General features: G+C 44.1%; 1 protein-coding gene across 1 annotated transcript in view; it reads left to right on the top strand.

Annotated features, from left to right (window-relative positions):
- SYNDIG1 (synapse differentiation inducing 1) overlaps positions 1-20,977 on the top strand; it is a 311,029-nt gene that overhangs the window by 133,251 nt on the left and 156,801 nt on the right. Inside the window, exon 2 of the mRNA XM_033939815.1 lies at positions 20,404-20,952. Coding sequence (XP_033795706.1) covers positions 20,473-20,952 — 480 coding nt within the window. The 5' untranslated portion in view covers positions 20,404-20,472. The remainder of the gene's footprint in view (positions 1-20,403; positions 20,953-20,977) is intronic.

Raw genomic sequence — 20,977 nt, 5'->3', positions numbered from 1 at the left:
ATTTTTTTTCTGCAGACCCTTCAAAAGTCTGACCAAATCCTCGTTTCACTTGCATTATAAAGTACTGAGGATGCCATCTCTCCCCAATCCCAGGTCCTAAAGTCTAAGACAGTAGCGCAAACTAATGCTGCCAGATACAGGAAAAAAAAATTTTGATTCGATTCAGCCCTATTGAATTGGTTTTTCAATTCGATTTTCCTGCCCAGTTGGGTGATTTTTTTCAAAACTCCTGGTAGGTTTTATAGCTTTTTCACCCCCTTTGGCTTCTCCTAACCACACTGGCGCTGTGGTGTAAATAAAATAAAGAAACAAAAAGGACTTTTCCTCTTTCTGTTAAATCCTAGCTCACGTTTGCAGTCCAACACCAGCTCTGGCAGGATACACATTTCAAATCTGACATGTTATAATCACAAAACAGAAAATAAAATTAATTTTTCTACCTTTTGTTGTCTGGTTATATTTCAAATCTTGTTGGTCCAAGGCTCTGGTTTTCTTCTGATAACTTGCTTGCCAGGGTCTCCTTCTTTCTGCATGCTAACCATCCATCTGCCAACTCTGTCCTCCCTTTCCATTTCCCTTCCCTTCCCAGGAAGTCTGGTATCTTTCCTTTTTTTCATCTCCCTCCACAGATCCACCTTTTCTTAAATACCCTTTCATCCGGCATCTCTCCCTCCTTCCCCACCATCCGAGAGTCCACCATCTCTCCCTTTCTTTTCCTAATTACCCTCCTATCCAGTATCTCTATCCCTCCTCCACACCATCCCTTGTGTCCAATTTCTCTCCCTTTCTGTTCCTTCCCTCCCTAAATCCCATGGTCCATCATCTCTCTCCCTCTCCTCTATTTTCAGACCCATTATTTCTTCCCCCCCCCCAAAGTTTGGCATATGCATGTCTCTTTGAACACCCCCTTCCCTCCGTGTACTTCTAAATCATGGTCCCCCCCCAAAGGCCTGTCCCCCCTTAAAGGTCTGCCTGTCCCACCTTGAAGGCCTGCACCCCCCTTGAAGGCCTGTCCCTTCCCCTTGTAGGCCTGTCCCCCCCTTGAAGGCCTGCCTGCCTGTCCCCCCCTTGAAGGTCTGCACCCCCCGAAGGCCTGCACCCCCCCGAAGGCCTGTCCCCCACTTGAAGGCCTGTCCCCCCCCCTTGTAGCTTCTCCCCCCCCCCCTTGTAGGCCTGTCCCCCCTTTAAGGCCTGCCTGCCTGCCTTTCCCCCCCTTGAAGGCCTGTCTCCCCCTTGAAGGCCTGCACCCCCCTTGAAGGCCTGCACCCCCCCTTGAAGGCCTGTCCCCCCCCCTTGTAGGCCTGTCCCCCCCCCTTGTAGGCCTGTCCCCCCCTTGAAGGCCTGCCTGCCTGCCTGCCTTTCCCCCCCTTGAAGGCCTGCACCCCCTTGAAGGACTGCACCCCCCCCGAAGGCCTGCACTCCCTTGAAGGTCTGCACCCCCCCGAAGGCCTGTCCCCCCCTTGAAGGCCTGTCCCCCCCTTGAAGGCCTGTCCCCCCCTTGAAGGCCTGTCCCACCCCCTTGTAGGCCTGTCCCCCCCTTGTAGGCCTGTCCCCCCTTTAAGGCCTGCCTGCCTGCCTTTCCCCCCCTTGAAGGCCTGTCTCCCCCTTGAAGGCCTGCACCCCCCCTTGAAGGCCTGTCCCCCCCCCTTGTAGGCCTGTCCCCCCCCCTTGTAGGCCTGTCCCCCCCTTGAAGGCCTGCCTGCCTTTCCCCCCTTGAAGGCCTGTTCCCCCCCTTGAAGGCCTGCACCCCCTTGAAGGTCTGCACCCCCCCCAAAGGCCTACACCCCCCCCGAAGGCCTGCACCCCCCTGAAAGCCTGCCTGCCCCCCTTGAAGGCCTGCACCCCTTGAAGGTCTGCACCCCCCCCCCCCGAAGGCCTGTCCCCCCCTTGAAGGCCTGCCTGCCTGCCTGTCACCCCCTCCCCCTTGAAAGCCTGCTTGCCTGCCCGCCCGCCCCACCCTGAAGGCCTGATGCCCCGACCCACCCCGAAGGACCGCTCGCCCCCCTGGCCTCCCCGCACCACCTATGAAGCAGCCGCAGCAGGATCGCGAAGTCAGCGTCAGCGATCCCTGCGCTGCTTCCTGCGCCACGGTCCCGCCCCTCCTCTGACGTCAGAGGAGGGGCGGGATCGCGGCGCAGGAAGCAGCGCAGGGATGCTGACGCTGACTTCGCGATCCTGCTGCGGGCTGCTTCACAGGTGGTGCAGGAAGGTCAGTGGGGCGAGCGGTCCTTCGGGGGTGGCGGGGGACTGAACGGCAAGGCCGGGAACACCCCCTTAGGGCTGGCACCCGGGGCGGCCCGCCCCCCCGCCCCCCCCTAGGTACGCCACTGCAGACACTATAGAATTAAGCACTGGTATCCATATCTTCTGTACCAGCATGTATTCCCCCAAAAGGGTTAGATTTGGATCTCAAAGTCCCTCCTTGAGGGCCGCAATCCAGTCGGGTTTTCAGGATTTCCCCAATGAATATGCATTGAAAGCAGTGCTTGCACATAGATCTCATGCATATTCATTGGGGAAATCCTGAAAACCCGAATGGATTGCGGCCCTCAAGGAGGGACTTTGAGACCCTTGGATTAGAGGTATCAATTAATTCTCTATGGAAATAGGCATAGGGTCTGAGCTCAAGCCTGACAGTTCCTTAGTCATTTCCACTTGGTGGCTACTGCCTGTGTGAGAGGAATGACTCCTCCCTTCCACCTCCTGCTTGACTTCTGACCTCACCTCAGGTCTGTACCCCTGCAATCTATCTCCCCAGTTCTCTCCCGCCTTTGCTCTCAGATCACTGAGCTTAAATGGACCCCACCCTTCTCTCCTGGGAAAGAGGCTTGGCTCTAGCTCATCAGGGCACTGAGACTGATTACTCCTACTGTGTAACCAGGGCTGAGCTTTCCTTAAAGGAACATGTTTCCATTTCTGTCATAATAAACCCTACTAGGTTTTCTACTGCTTTTAAACCTGGGAGGAACACACTGCTGTGGAACATGATACTTCTGTCTTTCATTTCTTGACTCAGGTTTTGAGGGATAGTCAGCCCACTCTAATTCCTTACTGTTCACTTGGTCAGCTCTTCTGACCAGGGACCGTGCTTTACTTTACCTAATCCCTGGGACAAAGTCAGAGCCCACTGTAGGTTTATCACACCTGCTATATCTTTTTTGAGATATGGCGACCAGTATTCGAGCAGCGGTTGCACCATAGAGTGATACATGATAACATTTTCATATTTGTTTTCCATTCCTTACTTGATAATTTCTAATATTTTATTTGCTTTCTGAGCAACAACAACAAATGCTGCATTTTACCCATGGGGTTGCTTCTAAAATATGGGCCTTTATATAAAACGTTCAATCAATCATGGAACATAGACAGACAAAAGCAAACATGAAGAATCAGATTTCATGAATAATGGTTTAAGGCTAGATTTGAATTTATTGTGTAATTTGACTGGACACAGGGTGATGCTGGAAGGAGATTTCAGAGAAGATGGTCTAAGAAATAAATGCAGACTAACAAACAAATTCAAGGTGAACATGATTAGCCAAAGTAATATAGAAAGAATTCTCATATTGAGACCTGGTAAGGAGAAATGAAGATAAAGAAATCAAATATTTATTTATTTATTATGGGCTCCTTTTTACTATGGTGCGCTAGCATTTTTAGCGCACGCAGGAAATTACCGCATGCTACACCATGCGCTACGCTTCTAGAACTAACACCAGCTTAATGCTGGCGTTAAGGTCTAGCGCGTGCTATTCTGCGCATTAAAGCCCTAACACGGCTTAGTAAAAGGAGCCCTTTGTTTTCTATCCCATTCTCCACAACGAACTCAGAAAGGGTTACAGCTTAACATAATAATAATAAAAAGGTGTAAGTCTGCTTTAGGCCTAGAGTGCTAGTTGCCCAAAGTTGGCAGCATCTAAAATCCATTCTCGAAAAATGCATTCAAAATATATTTGCTGCCAAGTCATCTATCTTTATACCACTTTCTTGACCAAAAATTAATCGACGTCCCAAATGCCCAGAACTAGACCTTTTGGATGTGGGAGGGGCCAGCAAAGTGATAGACTGGACACCCAGATATGGGAACAGAATAGTGGACCTCACAAAAAAGGTGCCACATAAACATCTCACCACAACTCCCTTGCAGGTCATGGTGAGCCCCCCAAACCCACTATACCCACCTGTCTACAACTCAAATAGCCCTTATGACTGCAGATGCCACCCATATGGCAGTACAGTAGGGCTTGGGGAGGGGGGGAGATTGGTGGGCTCATATTTTCCACCATGAATGCAGTGGTTAGAGTGGCTTATGGGCCTGGGTTCTCCTCTCTATGGTTCACTAGCCCACCTCCCTCCCAGACTATTTAAGCCACCTTTGTGTAGCTCTACTAGGCTTTCCTATACCAGGTGTTGATGTTCTGGAGGCAGGTATGTACGTTTTTATTCCGATTTTTATGGTGGTGTGAGGGGGGTCAGTGATCACTGGGGGAGTGTGTGGGGGGGTTTGTACTTAGTCCCTGCAGTGGTTATTTGGTCACTTTGGATACCTTCTGGGCACTTATACCTGTTTTTAGATCGCCTAAGTCACAACGTATAAGTTCCGTCTAACCAGTCTCATTAAACTTTTGATTATCCCTGCAGGATGACTAAGTCTAGGTCACAGATGTCAAAGTCCTTCCTCGAGAGCTGCAATCCAGTCGGGTTTTCAGGATTTCCCCAATGAATAAGTACTGAAAGCAGTGCATGCAAATAGATCTCATGCATATTCACTGGATTGCGGCCCTCGAGGAGGGACTTTGACACCCCTGGTCTAGGTCAACCCACATCCCGCCCACCTCCCGCACTCACCACTCCTCCCAAAACGCCCTTTGAGCTCTGGGCACACAGTGGCATTCAGAGTGGATACATCTAAAAACCCGTTTCGATTATCAGCACTTGGGTGACCTGTCTTTTAGGTCGTACAAGTGCCGATGTAGACTTATTTTAGACTTATTTTTGTTTTGATTATGAACCTCTTAATGTGTTACAATTTGCCATAGTTACAATACAAGTTTTTATCCTAACAACACACACTAGGGATCTAATACCAATATACATCATATACAGTTTACAGTTACAATTTGCCATATGAAGATAAAAAGCATAGAACACTGGTATAAAAGGCTTTATGAATGCATTCACAAATCATAATTGGTGTAAATTAACATCAATATTTTGGTTGTTAGCATCCAACTATATTGAAGGTCAGTAGCTTGTTAGCCTATTTATTTATTTATTAGCCTGTTCTCCCAAAGGAGATCAGAACGGGTTACAAATCAAGCATTTTCCCTATCTGTCCCTGCAGGCTCACAGTCTATCTAATATACCTGAGGCAGTAGAAGATTAAGTGACTCACCCAGGGTCACAAGGGGCAGGGTGGGATTTGAACCCATAACCTCAGGGTGCTGAAGCTATAGCTCTAATCACTACGCCGCATAAAGGGTACTATTAAGGTTATTTATGTGCATTTTTGGTACTAAGGGCTCCTTTTACTAAACCGCATTAGGGCTTTAACGTGCAGAATAACGCACGCTACATTGCCCCCGCGTGTTAGACCTTAATGCCAGCACTGAGCTGGCGTTAGTTCTAGAAGCGTAGCTCGTGGTAATTTCCTGCGTGCGCTAAAAACGCTAGCGCACCTTAGTAAAAGGAGCCCTAAATCTTGGTCACCTCCTTATAGAATTATAGAATTATCCCCACTCCTATTCAAACTTCACTGGTTCCCAGTTCACTCCAGAGTCCTCTTTAAATGTGCCTGTTTAGCTTTCAAGATCCTGCATGGCATCCTCCCTCCCGTTATCCCACTCTTTTGGAATTCCTCTAACCCTAATTCCACTAGATCCTCCCAAAAACTGAAACTATCATTCCCCTCTACAAAAGGTATATCCCGCGTAGGAAAACTAGGAACATCCCTCCCCTTTAGAACCACAGAACTCTGGAACAACCTCACATCCCCGCTCAGAATTTCAAGCTCCCTCCAATCCTTCCGCAAACTCCTGAAAACTTGGCTCTTTTCAAAAATCTAACACCTCCCGCTCTTTGGTACCCTGTCCCTCTTTATCTTCCTAGCTTCTTTCCTATAACCCTTCATTGTAGCTCCTTTTCAACCTAACCCTGTAAACCGTGCCGAGCTCTACGCTTGTGGAGATGGCACGGTATACAAACCTAAGGTTTAGTTTAGTTTAGAATTACCCTCTTTGTGCACATATACTGACATATACACTTGAAAAGGCTTCTCCAACTTTTTTTTAGTTTGCTTTAACTTTTCTGTTCCATATCCTTCTATATTTTTTCATCTTTTTTTCCCTAATACTTTCCCTTGCCTTGCTGTTTTAACATTTCATACAACATCATATACTCAGAATGGTGAGGCCCCTGAGATACTCTTCTGTTTAATTCATCTAACCTTGATTTCTAACCCAACAGGAAGGAAGCACAGTGGTAGCAATGTTCAAAGGAAGTGCTCTGTGCTGAAGTATGGTTGAAGTACAGCAGTGGCTCTTCATCTTCAAAGTAAAATTTGAATTGCCCAAAGGAGATAGTCATCCCTTTCAGCGATGAAAAAAACAGAACCACTGCGCCTAAAGATTTCTTGTGTTTTTTTGAAAAAAGGAAAAAAAAAAAATGTAATTTTTCTTTCCATAAAGAAGAAGTTGTGACCAGTCACAAATTAATTTGATCTCTTTCCTCCTGCTATTTTTGTCAGATCCCTAACAATCAGTGGAATGTTTTAGGAACACATGGAGGAATGTGTTTTCAAAAATCGCTGATGCTAAAATTATCATACACTTCTCCCTCCATATTCGCTGTGATAGGGGATTAACAGAACTGCAAATACTGAAAAACTGCGAATAACTTTTATATATGTTATTTGCTGTTTTCTATTAAAAACCATCGTGAATATGGTGAAAACCATGAATAACATGGCAGAAGGAGAGGCAAAACACGGTGAACAAAGTGCTGGTAATCAGTGATTTTCTCTGTAAACGCTTGGAATCAGCGATATCTCTATGCAAGCTGATGTAATTTGGGGGGAGGAGGCAGCAAGCTAAAAACCATGAATAATCGAAACCGCGAATACGGAGGGAGAAGTGTAGTTGATCATTAAATTCAGACAGTATACTGTTCATGTTTCCTGAAGTCACATACATACACTATAATATGCAAAGATGCATGTTCATTAATGCATAGATTGATTTTTATATCTAAGAGCACAATTACATGGCTTAAAGTATACAATTTGTCATAAAGCGCTTTTAAATATGAAAGAACAGTGCATAAGGTTTAAATGAAAAAAAATTAGGCATAGGATGTATGGTAAAATATATTAAGTTAGATTCTATAAATGGCACTAAGATGATCGGCACTAAGTTAGTATTCTGTAAAGGGAAAGGTTTGGGGACTTGTTTACTGTCTTTTTGTAGTTTTCAACCACACTAAGGACTCTTTTTACTAAGCTGCGGTAGCATTTTTAGCGCACGCAGATTTTTTGCGTGCGCTAAATCCGCACTACACAACTAGAACTGATGACAGCTTAATAATAATAATAATAATAATAATTTTATTGTTATATACCGCCATACCGAAAAAGCTCTAGGCAGTTCACAACAAGGTGAGCTAATACATGGGATACAGATAAAATACGAATTAGAATAATGGACTTAAAAACAGATAAAGACAGAAAGCATGTACAATATAATGCAGAAAATACCATCATGGCAGGGAAAGAAGTAATACATAGAACAGATAAAATACATCAAGTTGAATATAAGGAGCTTGATTGAATAAATGAAGCAGAATGCATTAAGATACCAGCCTATCAAAGAGTTGAGTCTTTAACAATTTTCTAAAATCAAAATAGGAAGAGACCTCTAACATAATTTTTCCAAGCCTTACATTCAATTTAGCGAACGGAGAGTCGGGGCAGCCAGAGGAGAGTCAGGGCAGCCAGAGGAGAGTTGGGGCAGCCAGAGGAGAGTTGGGGCAGCCAGAGGAGAGTCGGTGCAGCGAACGGAGAGTCGGAGCAGCCAGAGGAGAGTCAGGGCAGTGAACGGAAAATTGGGGCGGGTGAAAGGAGAATCGGGGCAGCCAGAGGAAAGTCGGGGCAGCCAGAGGAGAGTTGGGGCAGCCAGAGGAGAGTCGGGGCAGCGAACGGAGAGTCGGGGCAGCCAGAGGAGAGTCAGGGCAGTGAACGGAAAATCGGGGCGGGTGAAAGGAGAATCGGGGCAGCCAGAGGAGAGTCGGGGCAGCCAGAGGAGAGTTGGGGCAGCCAGAGGAGAGTCGGGGCAGCGAACGGAGAGTCGGGGCAGCCAGAGGAGAGTCGGGGCAGTGAATGGAAAGTCGGGTCGAGTGAAAGGAGAGTCGGGGTAGCGAACGGAGAGTCGGGGCAGCCAGAGGAGAGCCGGGGCAGTGAATGGAAAGTCAGGGCGGGTGAAAGGAGAGTCGGGGTAGCCAGAGGAGAGTCGGGGCGGCATGCGCGGTATACCCGTGAGCGCGGTATATAAAAATTTCTTTACATAAATTTGTGTTTCCCGCGCGCTATACCCGTGTGCGCGTTTTACACGGGTGCGCGTTATCTACGTGAAAATACGGTACTAGCTCCTCTTTCCAACACAATCTCCAGGGCTTTCTCTTTTTCTCACATAGCCTGCAATCCAGCTGGTTTAATGTTGTCTTTTACTTAGAGAGCTATTCCACCACCTGTTTTGCAATCTCTGTCCCTCCTGAATAGGTTATAGCTAGGTATACTGATATCCCATCAATGAGACTCATTTCTCTTAAAGTGAACTGTGTCAGGGTTCCTTTAGGATTGTGTCATTTGACAATATGAGCTATGGCGTGATGATCTTCCAGAGCACACACAAGAATATTCATTAAGAATTTAAGAAAAGTAGGCCTGAAACCTTGATTTGGAAGAATATGTGGTAAAATGACTGTGTACTTCAACCTTATAAGATATGAAAGTGATTTGATATGTTTATTTATAGTAGATATTAAGTGGGATTTTTTTTTATTATTTCTTTTGTCCTTACAAATACATTCTATCTAACATAGGGCTCCATGTATCTAATAGGCTTACAGTACAAACAGGCAAACAGAAGAGCCCCTTGCCTTTGGATATAAACAAAGCAAAGGCAAGGGGGATGTTTTTTCAACCAAAAAAAGTATTTATTAGAAATAGTAGATTCCTACTGTTTCTAATAAATAATTTTTTGCTTGAAAAGACATCCCTTGCCTTTCCTTGTTTGCAATAGGCTTACAGTACTATTTTGGATGAGTCATGGAAGTGATAATGTAATTTTGGATGAGTCATGGAAGTGAGAATATACACTTATGAAAATGTTCAGAGCCTGTGACAGCAGGGTGGTATGTGTAAGTCTACTGTAAAACTAACATATCTCTGCCCTCTTTCTCCCCCAACCAAGATGCCTAAAAGCTGTCATAAAGATCTCAAGCGTGACCTCTCAAAATTATGACATGGGAAATGTTGGAATCCAGAAATTTCCCAAAGGGTGCTTATGATGCTGAAAAGAGTCCACATAGGACCATACCATCATTGCATGTACTTAAAGTACATTAATAGGTGTTAGAATTGGAGGCCACGGCCCTTCAAAATTTGCGGTAACAATGTTCCCTCTAAGATGCTCAGCTGCATGGCTGTGCACCTATTTTTACATCCCCGCACAGCAGTTCTGGATTGCTGTGCAGCCAAGAGCAGCACTTCCCCACCTCCCTCCCGCTGCCTCCATATAAGCAGCGGTGGCAAAACAGCCTGCATCATTCCACTGTAAGGCCACACCAGTAGCCTCTGTATGTTTGGAGGCTGGCTTTGCCCCAGAACTGGAAGAGGACATCAGAGTGGCATGACCAACAGCTGTGTATACCGAGGCTGTGAGTGCGGCCTGTGGAAGAATGAGGTAGGCTGTTTTGCCGCTGCTGCAGCTCATTTGAAGGAGAAGTAATAGCAGTGGCCAGGGTGAATGTGGGAGGGGGTGGGGAAGTGCTGCTCTTGGTGTGCAACAGAAGCAGCAACAGCAGCTGGGTGTCAGATGGGGAGAAGAGACAGGAGGGAAATGTGATGAAAGGGGGAGGAAGAGAAAGAAAGGAAAATGCTGGATGGAAAGAGACAGGGCTGATGCTATATGGAAAGAAGGGAGAGAGACACAAAGAGATACTGATGGAAAGGGAGAGAGGAGGCAGATGCTATATAGAAGGGAGAGACAAAGGGCAGATACTGGATGGAAGAGGGGTGAGAAAGAAGGCAGATGGTGTGGGGAAAAGTTAAAAGCAGGAGATGATGGAAGGGGAAACTGAAAGGAGAGACACTGGATGGGAAGGAGAGAGAAGCAAATGCTGTAAGGAAGTAAGGGGACAGACAGATAAGTGGCCAGTGCTGAATGTAAGGGGAGACAGACAGAAAGGAGGAAGATACTGATGGAAGGGGAGGGGCGGGGGCAGATGCTGTATAGAAGTAGGGAAGACAGATTCAGAATAGAACCTGGAAGGGGGCAGAGAGAAGGAAGATGATAAAAGGGGGAATGGAAGGGAGATGCTGGATGGAAAGATGAGGGTAAGAAAGGGGGCAGACATTGTATAGAAGGGGAAAGATACAGAGAGGAGGAAAATGTTGATGGAAGGGGAGGGGATACAGTGGGGGAAGAGGCTGTATAAGAGGGAGACAGAGGCCTGAATAGAAGATGGGAGAGACAGGAGGGAGATGATGGAAGGGGGAAGTGAAAGAGGAGACAGAAAGGAGAGATGGGAGAGAGGGGGCAGGCTTTGTGTGGAAGTGGGAGAAGAGAGAAAAGGAAGATACTGATGGAAGAGTGTGTAGAGAGAGAGTGGCGGTTCTGGATGGATAGAGGGAGAGAGGAGGCAGTTGTTGCATAGATGGTGCAGATACTGGATAGAAAAGGGACGAGAAGAGTGAGACAATGATGGAAGGGGAAAGAAAGGGGAGAGAGAGGAGGCAAATGCTGGCAGTTAATGAAAGCCTAGGAATAAAGGAATATAAAATAGGAGAGCTAGAGTGAGGGAAAGAGATGGAAAGCTGCAGGTAGACACAGTAAAAAGGAGGGAACTGTATTGCATTTTTGTTGGTTTTGAAACTCAATAAAGATTTATAAAAAAAAAAAGAAAAAGGAGGGAACTTAAAGACTAGGAAGTAAGAATGAATTAAATCTGGACAAAGTGGCAGAAAAATAAATTGAAGAAAGCTAAAAGAAAAAGGAAGAGAGAAAAAGGGCCCCTAAGTACATGATCCTACAGAACATCAATAAGAGTAATATATTCCTTCTTACTGGGACCTATAGTTCTGAAAACACTCCATTCTTAAATCTTTTTTGGCCGATGATGAATGCTGAGATCACAGAAGGTCAGCTGAAAATAAACTGGAAGAGGATGCACTTTTGGAAAATTAATGAAACTCATTCCATTTAAATAATTAGATTATGCTATGAATTTGAGCAGAAGACTTTTATCTTTTAAATAAAATATTTCAGTATATTATTACAAGAGTTTTTATACTGATAATGATTTTTACTAAGGCAGGCTTTGATTTTTTGACCATGGACCTTTAGTCAGTCTACTCCTCAAGTGGTACGCCAGCATTTTGTAATATTTGATGTACTGTCTGTCATGTAAATGAATATGTTAGTGGCTGTTTATTCTAAATTATTTGAACAACAGAACAAAAAAATCTATAGGGGTTAATATTCAGTGTGATTTTGCTCACAACCCATAGTGAACAGGCCAGCCACTAATATTCTGAGTTGTGCTCTGACCTTAGCACTTTCCGGTTACTGCCTGGGTGATCTGTGGCCATTTCTTGGACAGATCCAAAACTTAACCAGTTAGGGGTCCTTTTATCAAGCCGCGCTAGTGGGGTTAGCGCGTCAGACATTTCATCATGCGCTAACCTCCACGGCCGGCTAAAAAACTAACGCCTGCATTGAGCAGGCGCTAGCGGCTAGCACGGCAGGTGGTTTAACACGCGGTATTACACGCATTAAACCCCTACCGCAGCTTGATAAAAGAACCCTTAGTGATGATATTCAGCCTATTAAGTGGTTAAATAAGAGCAGAAAGGGGTCCTTTTTACTAAGCTGCATTAGGTGCCAGTGGAGTAAAAAACATGGCTGTGGAGTCGGTAGATAAATGTTCCGACTCCGACTCCGATTCCGACTCCAGGTACCTGAAATTTCCTCCGACTCCGACTCCTCGACTCCGACTCCGACTCCACAGCACTGGTTAATTTTCAGATCGTTAAAATGGAATGTCAAGTTGAGAGAAATGAGCATTTTCGACACCACCTTCTTTTTGCTTTTAATCAAGGTTCTAAGGCAGCAGAAGCTGCTCGCAACATTTGTGCTGTGTATATAGTGGGTGCTATAGCTGAAAGAATCGCTCGTGATTGGTATGCCAAGTTCAAAAATGGAGTCGGTAGATAAATATTCCGACTCCGACTCCTCAGTTTATTGTACTTCTGACTCCGACTCCAGGTACCCGAAATTTCCTCCGACTCCAACTCTGACTCCACAGCCCTGGTAAAAAATGGCTTAACCTGGGATCCGCTATAACATCACTTATTAATTTTTACATTGCCATGCACTAACTATTCACTAAATATTGTTTTGGATTTTTTTTTTTTTTAATGGGGTGTGTCAGGGATGGATACTGGATATTCTTGCACTAACTAGTTAGCATATCTACCTTACCTGCCTTTGGCAATTGTAAAAAAAACATAGTTACCTGTAATGTAGGCCTAAGTCCTTTAGAGAATCAAGCCTAGTGGTGCCTGTCTTTCTCCACCCCTAAACATGCCTAATCTGGTGTTAGGTGCCAAAAGGTGCCATGCGAAGGGCACCTATCTTTTGTAGAATCATGCCTAAGAAGATTGGCACCTATTTCTCAATTAAATTTTATTTTTTTCAATTATGATCTTCTTAAAGCTCATTATTGAAGCCAATATATTAATTAAGTTAGACACCCAACTTTAGGTGCCTCTTATAGAATTTCCCCCAAAATGTACACTAACCCCCAAATTATGTATATGGCGCCTTAAGTTTTGCATGCAAATTGGTGCGCACTGCCAATATGCAAGCACATAATTGTTTAACAAACCTAATTGGCACCGTTAAATGGCAATCGACACTTCATAATGGAGGATAATTGGCATTAATTAAAAGTTACTTGCACAACTTGGTAGGCGCATTATATAAAGTGCTATGCATTAGATCTAGTGTGTGAATCTGAAAAGTGGGCATGGTCAGAGGAGGAGCATAACCAAATGATGCATTTTCAAAGACCTAATGTTGGCTTTTAAATCTCTCTACAACATGACACCCAAATACTTCTCAAACAAACTTCCTCTTTACACCCCAAAGAGTGCTACGCTCCCAAGATGAAATAAGCCTACATACACCATCAGGACACTCCCTCCAACTCCAGATAGCCTGGAAACGATCTTAATCTCATTTCTTACCAAACCTCTGGAACAGCCTACCTCTTCATATCAGAGCATTTAAAGGAATTCTTAACTTTAGAAAAGCTGCCTAGTCACTCTCTCAACCCTTCACCAGCATAAGTAAGTAATCTTATCTGAACATATATTGCAGTACACTTATATAAACCCTACATTGTAACACTGTGAATCCAAACTGTAACCCGTTCAGAGCTCTTTGAGGAGGAAAGGATATAAATCTACATAAATAAATCAATAAATCATTAATGTTCCTAAAATTTAAAAACAAAGGAACATGATGGCAGATAAAGGTCAAATGGTCTATCCAGTCTGCCCATCCGCAGTAACCATCATCTCTTCCTCTCCCTAAGAGATCCCACACGCTTTCTTGAATTCAGATACAGTCTCAGTCTCCGCCATCTCTTCCCAAGAACAGAACATTGAGGCACATCACAGGTAGCATCCCTTTCCTCAAAGTGATCTTCATTGACCAGTACCCTCTGTCATCTTCCACTCAACCAGTTCCTGACCCAGCCTGTCGCTATGAGGTCCATCCCTGGGCACTCAGTTTATTTACTGGACGTCTGGGTAGAACACTGTCAAAGGCTTTGCTAAAATCTAAATACACCACATCTAGCGCACACCCTTTATCCAATTCTCTGGTCACCCAGTCAAAGAAATTGATCAGATTTGTCTGACAAAACCTATCTCTATTGAATCCATGTTGCCTCCGGTCCTGTAATCCACAGGATTCCAGAAACTTCAACATTTTTTCTTTTTAAAGCATTCCCATGAATTTGCTTACCACAGATGTCAGACTTACTGGCCTTAAATTCTCTACTTCTTCCTTACTTCCACTTTTGTGGAGAGGGACCACATCCGCCCTCTCCAATCCTCCGGTACCACTCCTGACTCTAGAGAAGCATTGAAAAGGTCAATCAGCAGAGTCACCAGAACTTCCTTAATTTCCTTCAGCACCCTCGAATGTACACTGTCTGACCCCATTGCTTTCTTTACCTTTAATTTAGATAGCTCTTCATGAACACAACCCTCTGAAAATTGATCAGGGTCTACCACTATTCCATCTACATTTGCATTTGTCTTCTGTGGTCCTGCTCCCAGCACTTCAGTTGTGAACATAGAACAGAAATATTTGTTAAGCAATTCAGCCTTTTCTTTATCAGCTTCTGCTCGTATTTCTCCCCTTCACCTACTTTTGCACTTCTTCCTATCACTATATCTAAAAATGTCTTGTCTCCCCGTTTTACTGTGTCAGCTATTTTTTCTTCCATTTGCATCTTTGCTTTCCTGACTATACGATCAGCCTCTCTTAACTTTTCCAGATATTTTTGCCTGTCTTCCTCTTTCTGCAATCTTTTGTAGGTTATGAAAGCTAACCTTTTATTACTTACCAGTGGCGTACCAAGGGAGGGGCGGCGGGGGGAGGTCCGCCCCAGGTGCAAGGCCCGAGGGGGTGTTCAGCTGGCCACTTACCGGGGAATATGCTGCCGCTGGGGAAAGAAAGAAGCCGGCGCCAAATTCTCACTCCCTGCTGCTTCTCTTCCCCGAGCCGAGCAACTCTAGCCGTCCGACGTCAATTCTGACGTCGGAGAGGACATTCTGGGCCACCCAATCGCTGCCTGGCTGGCCCAGAATGTCCTCTCCGACATTAGAATTGACGTCGGGCAGCCAGAGTTGGTCGGCGAAGTCAGCGTCGGCCTGTTTCCGATGGCCAGTGGCAGCCTTTCCCCGGCAGTGGTGGCAGCATGGTAGTGGTAGCGGCGGTGGCATGGGGGAGGGAAGGGAGAAAGAAAGAACGGGGGGGGGGAGCCAGGGAGCCAGAAAGAAAGCAAGGGGGGGGACAGGGATCCAGAAAGAAAGAAAGGGGGCAGGGTGAAAGAAAGAAAAAAATGGGGCATGGAGAAAGAGAGAGAAAGACAGACATAGAGAAAGAAAGGAGGCATGGAGAGAGAAAGAAAGAAGGGGGCAGGGTGAAAGAAAGAAATGGGGCATGGAGAGAGAGAGAAAGACAGACATACAGAAAGAAAGGGGGCATGGAGAGAGAAAGAAAGAAGGGGACAGAATGAAACAAAGAAAAAGTTGGGGGAGGAAATGAAGTTTGGAGGAGAGGAAGCATACAGGAGGCTGAAAGAAGGGAAGAAATATTGGATGCACAGTCAGAAGAATAAAGTGCAACTAGAGACTGATGAAATTACCAAACATAAAGGTAGGAAAAATGATTTTATTTTCAATTTAGTGATCAAAATGTGTTCGTTTTGAGAATTTATATATGCTGTCTATATTTTGCACTATGGGCCCCTTTTACTAAACTGCAATAGCAGTTTTTAGCGCAGGGAGTGTCGAGAGCAGCATGGGGCATTCAGCGTAGCTCCCTGCGCTAAAAAACGCTATCGCGGTTTAATAAAAAGGGAGGGAGTATATTTGTCTATTTTTGTAGAGTTGTTACTGAGGTGACATTGCATAAAGTCATCTGCCTTGACCTCTTTGAAAACCCGCGGAATTTAAATGATAATTAACATTTTCTCTGCGTACAGCGTGCTTTGTGTTTTTAAAATTTTATTGTTGGTAGATCATTTTGACTTGGCCACGAAGATAATGGGGAGGGAGGGAGGGGAGCTGCTGAAAGACATCTAGTAATCCTTGCAGGCTTGACTGCAGGGAATTATTTTTGTAAAATCATGTTTTGTTATGTGACTGGCATTATGTAGACTTTAATTTCTATGAATGAATAGAATGAAAATGATATAAAATTACTTGCTTGTTTTTATGTGCGTACGCTGAAGGAAAGTGGAGAGAGAGTGGGCTGAGGACGCTGAAGGGAAATGGGGAAGAGAGAGTGGGGAGAAGACGCTGATTTATAAATTGACAATTGTACAGAATATTGTTTCTTTTTATACTTTAATATAATAAGTTCAATATAAAACAATTCAAGGCTTGTGTGGATGGAATCAGGTGGTTTGTGGGGATGAGGACCGAGCTTACAGGGATTAGTCCAATAAAATGGTATTTTCATATTTCTCATTATTTGTTTTATTTTTATTTGTTAATTTGTAAAGTGGTGATTGTTATATATCAGTTTTCAAATTTACATCTACTGTCTTTATATTTTGCACAGTATTAGAGGACATGTATTACTGTTTTTGTGGTGTTGTGGTGTTGCATTGTATGCAGAGTCTGGTTTCTTGGCAGTTCAGTTTAACTTTTGTCTACATATTTCTATTTTTCGTTTGTGATTATTCCATATTGGGCAAAGGTGTATCTGTCTGTGTGTATGAAAGGGACATGGCTTTCTGATAGCATCGACTGTACAGGATCAATTGACTGTGCAGGATCTGGTTTGTTTAGTTTTACAATGTATGTGTTGGTGTTCTAGTGCTCACTGCAGTGTTTAAGATGCTGCCTTTTCCTAGAGGAAGAGGAAGCAGCGCAGCAGGGCTCAGAGAAGGGGCAGGACCGCCGGCAGAGGAAGCAGCTGGGCTCACTGGCATCCGGAAACAAGGTAGACAGCTTCTCCATGGGGGAGGGGGGGAGGCTGCGGTTCTTCGGGTGGGAGTGCGAGTGGTCCATCGGGGTGGGAGTGCGAGCGGTCCTTCCGGATGATGAATCGGGCGTTGGGCGGGGTGGGAACTATGTAAAAAAATTTTATATAGCGCGCTCACGCGTATAACGCACAAGGTTATGCACGGTTTGTAAAATCATGTATAACGCGCACGTTATATGCATGAAAATACGGTACTCTCATCCATAGTATAGTCTATAGACTTTTAGTTCAAATGAGTGAACTAAATAGAGACTATCCAAAACATTTATAGTCCACTTATCAAACTTTCTAAGCAGATTACAAAATACATTCACAATAAAATAAACATACACTACATATCTCTCAGATAGCTATTACCATAAGTGTATTATATCTAATTATATTGCAGTATATTAAATTACATATATTTACTGGTACAACAATGTCTTCAAACCTCTTTTAAATTCTTTTAAATTGTGTGTTAATCTCAATTCACTGGATAATGCATTCCAGACTTTGAGGTCCATTATTAAAAAAAAAAAAAATAGATGCTTGATAATGTTCTACTCTTACAATTTGCACTGAGGTAACATCCATTTTAGCCTGATTTGAAGATCTCAGAGTCCTTGAGGGTTGATATAATTTTAAACCGGCAGCAAGTATCACAGAAGTGGAATCATTTATTGCCTTAAACACTAATAATAACCTTGTACATAATCCTTTGCTGGATTGGTTACCAATGTAGGTTCTTTAAAACTAATGTTATATGATCCATATATAACTGGTGTCATAGGCAGCGGAATGCTTTTTTGTTTGGGGGGTGGAATAAAATCTCAGCCCAAGCTCCACCCCTGATCCTACCCAAGCTCTGCCCCTGACCCCACCCCCATAATAATGATAGTATTAATTGTAATACCATTTTTCCCCTTCATTTTTTCAAATATACACACAGCATAATCTTATTAACAACACATAATGGTTAACCACAAAATTAAACTACACAAAGCACACTGTATGCTTCTCAACATTCATTTCTACCAGAACATCTGGCCTTGGTCACACATGCAGAACACAGATAATAACTCCTATGCAAACACAGGACAACAAACTAAAAGTACTAATATACACAAACAAAACCCCCTAAGATACCAGACTCTACATGCGTTATAACACCTGAGAAATAGAAAGAAATTAATTTTTTTCTGAACAGTGCAAAATATAGATAGCAGATATAAATTCTTAAAACTGACACATTTCAATCAGTAAATTGAAAATAAAATCATATTCCCTACCTTTATTTTCTGGTAATCTAATCATCATTTCACTGTCTCTGGTTGCACTTCTTTCTGTCTGTGCTCTTGTGTTTCCATGGCCTTCTTAAAGCGAAAAAACAAAGAAACTGCAGATAATGTACAAGATGCAGGCGTTGTTTATTAATAGAAAAAATGCAGTAACATATACAACCTTAAAGCCAACCAGGGGACCCGACACGGTCCGTGTTTTGGACAACATGCCTTCCTCAAGGATCCATTATGGTCCAGCGAGTTCTGCGTACAGCATATGTTCTTCTTTCCTTCCTGCCCCCCAGCAGGACCCTGCATCATGATCTTTTCAGCTCTGGACTCCCCCACACCTGCTCCCCTCTGGGTCATTGTTATTTTAATGTTCCGGCAGCCATGGCGCAGCATTCAGTAGATGAGCCTTCTGCTGTCAGCCTGCCCCTGAAGTCTTAATTCAGCAGCGACTTCCTGTTCCCACCTAAGCGGGCAGCTCCAGAATTATGACTTACGGGGCAGGCAACGGCAGAAGGCTCATCTCCAGGACACTATGCCGCGGCTGCTGGAACATTTAAAATAGCAGCGACCCAGGGGGGTAAGTGTGGGGGAGTCCGGAGCTGAAGATATCGTGCCGCAGGGTCCCATTGGGGAGGGTGGGGGGAAGGGAGGGAGATTTAAAGAAACATTTTTAATTACAGACAGATCACCAATTTTGGGGGAGGCCTCTTCCCCACCCCACACACCATTCTGGAAATTATGACTGGTGTTATATGATCCATATAACATAAGTTTCTTGAAATGATCCTAGCGGTCGTATTCTGCACCACTTGAATAGCTTAAATCATATTCTTCGATGCACTAAATAATAAAAAATTACAGTAGACGATGCAGGGGCTGGATCACTTTCCTGAAATTACTTTATGTCAGGTAATCTGTTACCCCCTCTTTTATCAAACTGCATTAGAGGTTTTTAGCATGGGCTGGTAAGATAAGTGCTCCGATACTCATAGGAATTCTATGAACATCAGAGTAATTACCGCGCTGACTCACGCTAAAAACCTCTAGTTCAGCTTGATAAAAAGGGTTCTTAATCTATGTAACATTCTTAGGGCAACTTTTACAAAGCCACGGTAGCAATGCTGCTGTGGTAAATGCACTGAATCACATTGCTGTCTCGATCGGCTGCTGCGGTCTAGCGGCAAAGATAGGTAGCTGAAATGTAGGCCAGGGTTTTCCAGGCCTACATTTCAGCCACTTATCTTGGTGTGATTTGTGGCTGGGTAGCTGCTTTAGCCCGCCTAATGCCAGTTCTGGCATTGGCCATGCCTACTTTGGCGTTTCGTGGCCTAAAGCGGCTACCTATCCGCAATTCCAGCAGCCATTTCAGCCGCCTTTTAGTTAGGCATCAGTAGGCACTTCAACACTGCCATTTTTGTCTGCATTTTTCAATTGCTTAGGCATTGGCAGGGTGCCTACCGACGCCTAAATTTAGGTGCTGGTTATAGAATTTCCCCCTTAGTGTTCCGGGCCGCAGTTTAGTAAAGGGGGGATATGTTTAGAGTGTTCAAAAACAAACTGGATATTTTAATGCTGGTCACCGGAAATGGCCCAGCATTGAATATCTCTGAGAGTCAGTCCAGCTAACTTCCACAGTCTGATTGGCCCTATTGTGTCTAATGTCTGGGTGGGTGCTCACGTGGGTGGCAGTGATCACTGCATGGTGTGGTCTGATATAAGAGATAAAGCGGAGTCCGATCGTATCAAACTCAAAATCCTGGTTTTCAAATATGCAGTTTTTGGCAAGCTTGATACATACTTGGAGGACCTGGCATGGAGGTTTTTTGTTTTTATTTTCATTTCTTCTGTTTATTGTACTCAGAATTGTTTGATGCTTTTGAGGGCAATTTGCTTAAAGTACTGAGTTTAATGGGTTAAACTACTTGTGTTTAATGAAGTTCATAAACTATGTATTTCTAAGTTTTACTTTTGTTCCTGCATTTAAAATTATTTGACATAAAGTGACATTTTGCTCAGACCTTGTCATTTTTTTTCTAATATTGCTTTTTTTTTTCTGTTTTCAGAAAAATGGGAACCATTAGACAAATGTGACCTGCATTTCTTACTTACACTCCAGAAAGAAGAAAAACAATATGGATGGCTTAATTGAACAGAACAGTGTACTAATGCATAATAAAATTAGTGAATCCAGCAAAAGAAATGGTTTAATCAACACAAGGAATATCTTGACAGAGAACAGAGACGGTATGGTATCGGTTTACCCAACTCCACAATATCAGAATCATATAGTGGGAAATATGGCCTCTCAGACCTGCCGGGATAACAGTAGAAATGACCCTGTTCAACAGCTACTTGATCCAAGCATGCTTCAACAGACTGTGGAGTCCCACTATCGCCCCAACATTATCCTGTACTCAGAAAACATGCTACGTTCTTGGGGGGAGAACCTGAGCTCTGAATGCTGTGAAACTACTTTCATTGAAGATAGGTCTCCCACCAAAGACAGCCTGGAGTACCCCGACGGAAAATTCATCGACCTGTCAGCTGATGATATTAAAATTCACACGCTGTCTTATGATGTGGAAGAAGAGGAAGATTTCCAAGAGTTAGAGGTCTGAGAGCTATTTTTAAATGATT

This window comes from Geotrypetes seraphini, chromosome 3, assembly GCF_902459505.1.
Source record: "Geotrypetes seraphini chromosome 3, aGeoSer1.1, whole genome shotgun sequence".
Taxonomy (NCBI): Eukaryota; Metazoa; Chordata; class Amphibia; order Gymnophiona; family Dermophiidae; genus Geotrypetes; species Geotrypetes seraphini.
This window is presented reverse-complemented; position numbering and strand designations above follow the sequence as displayed.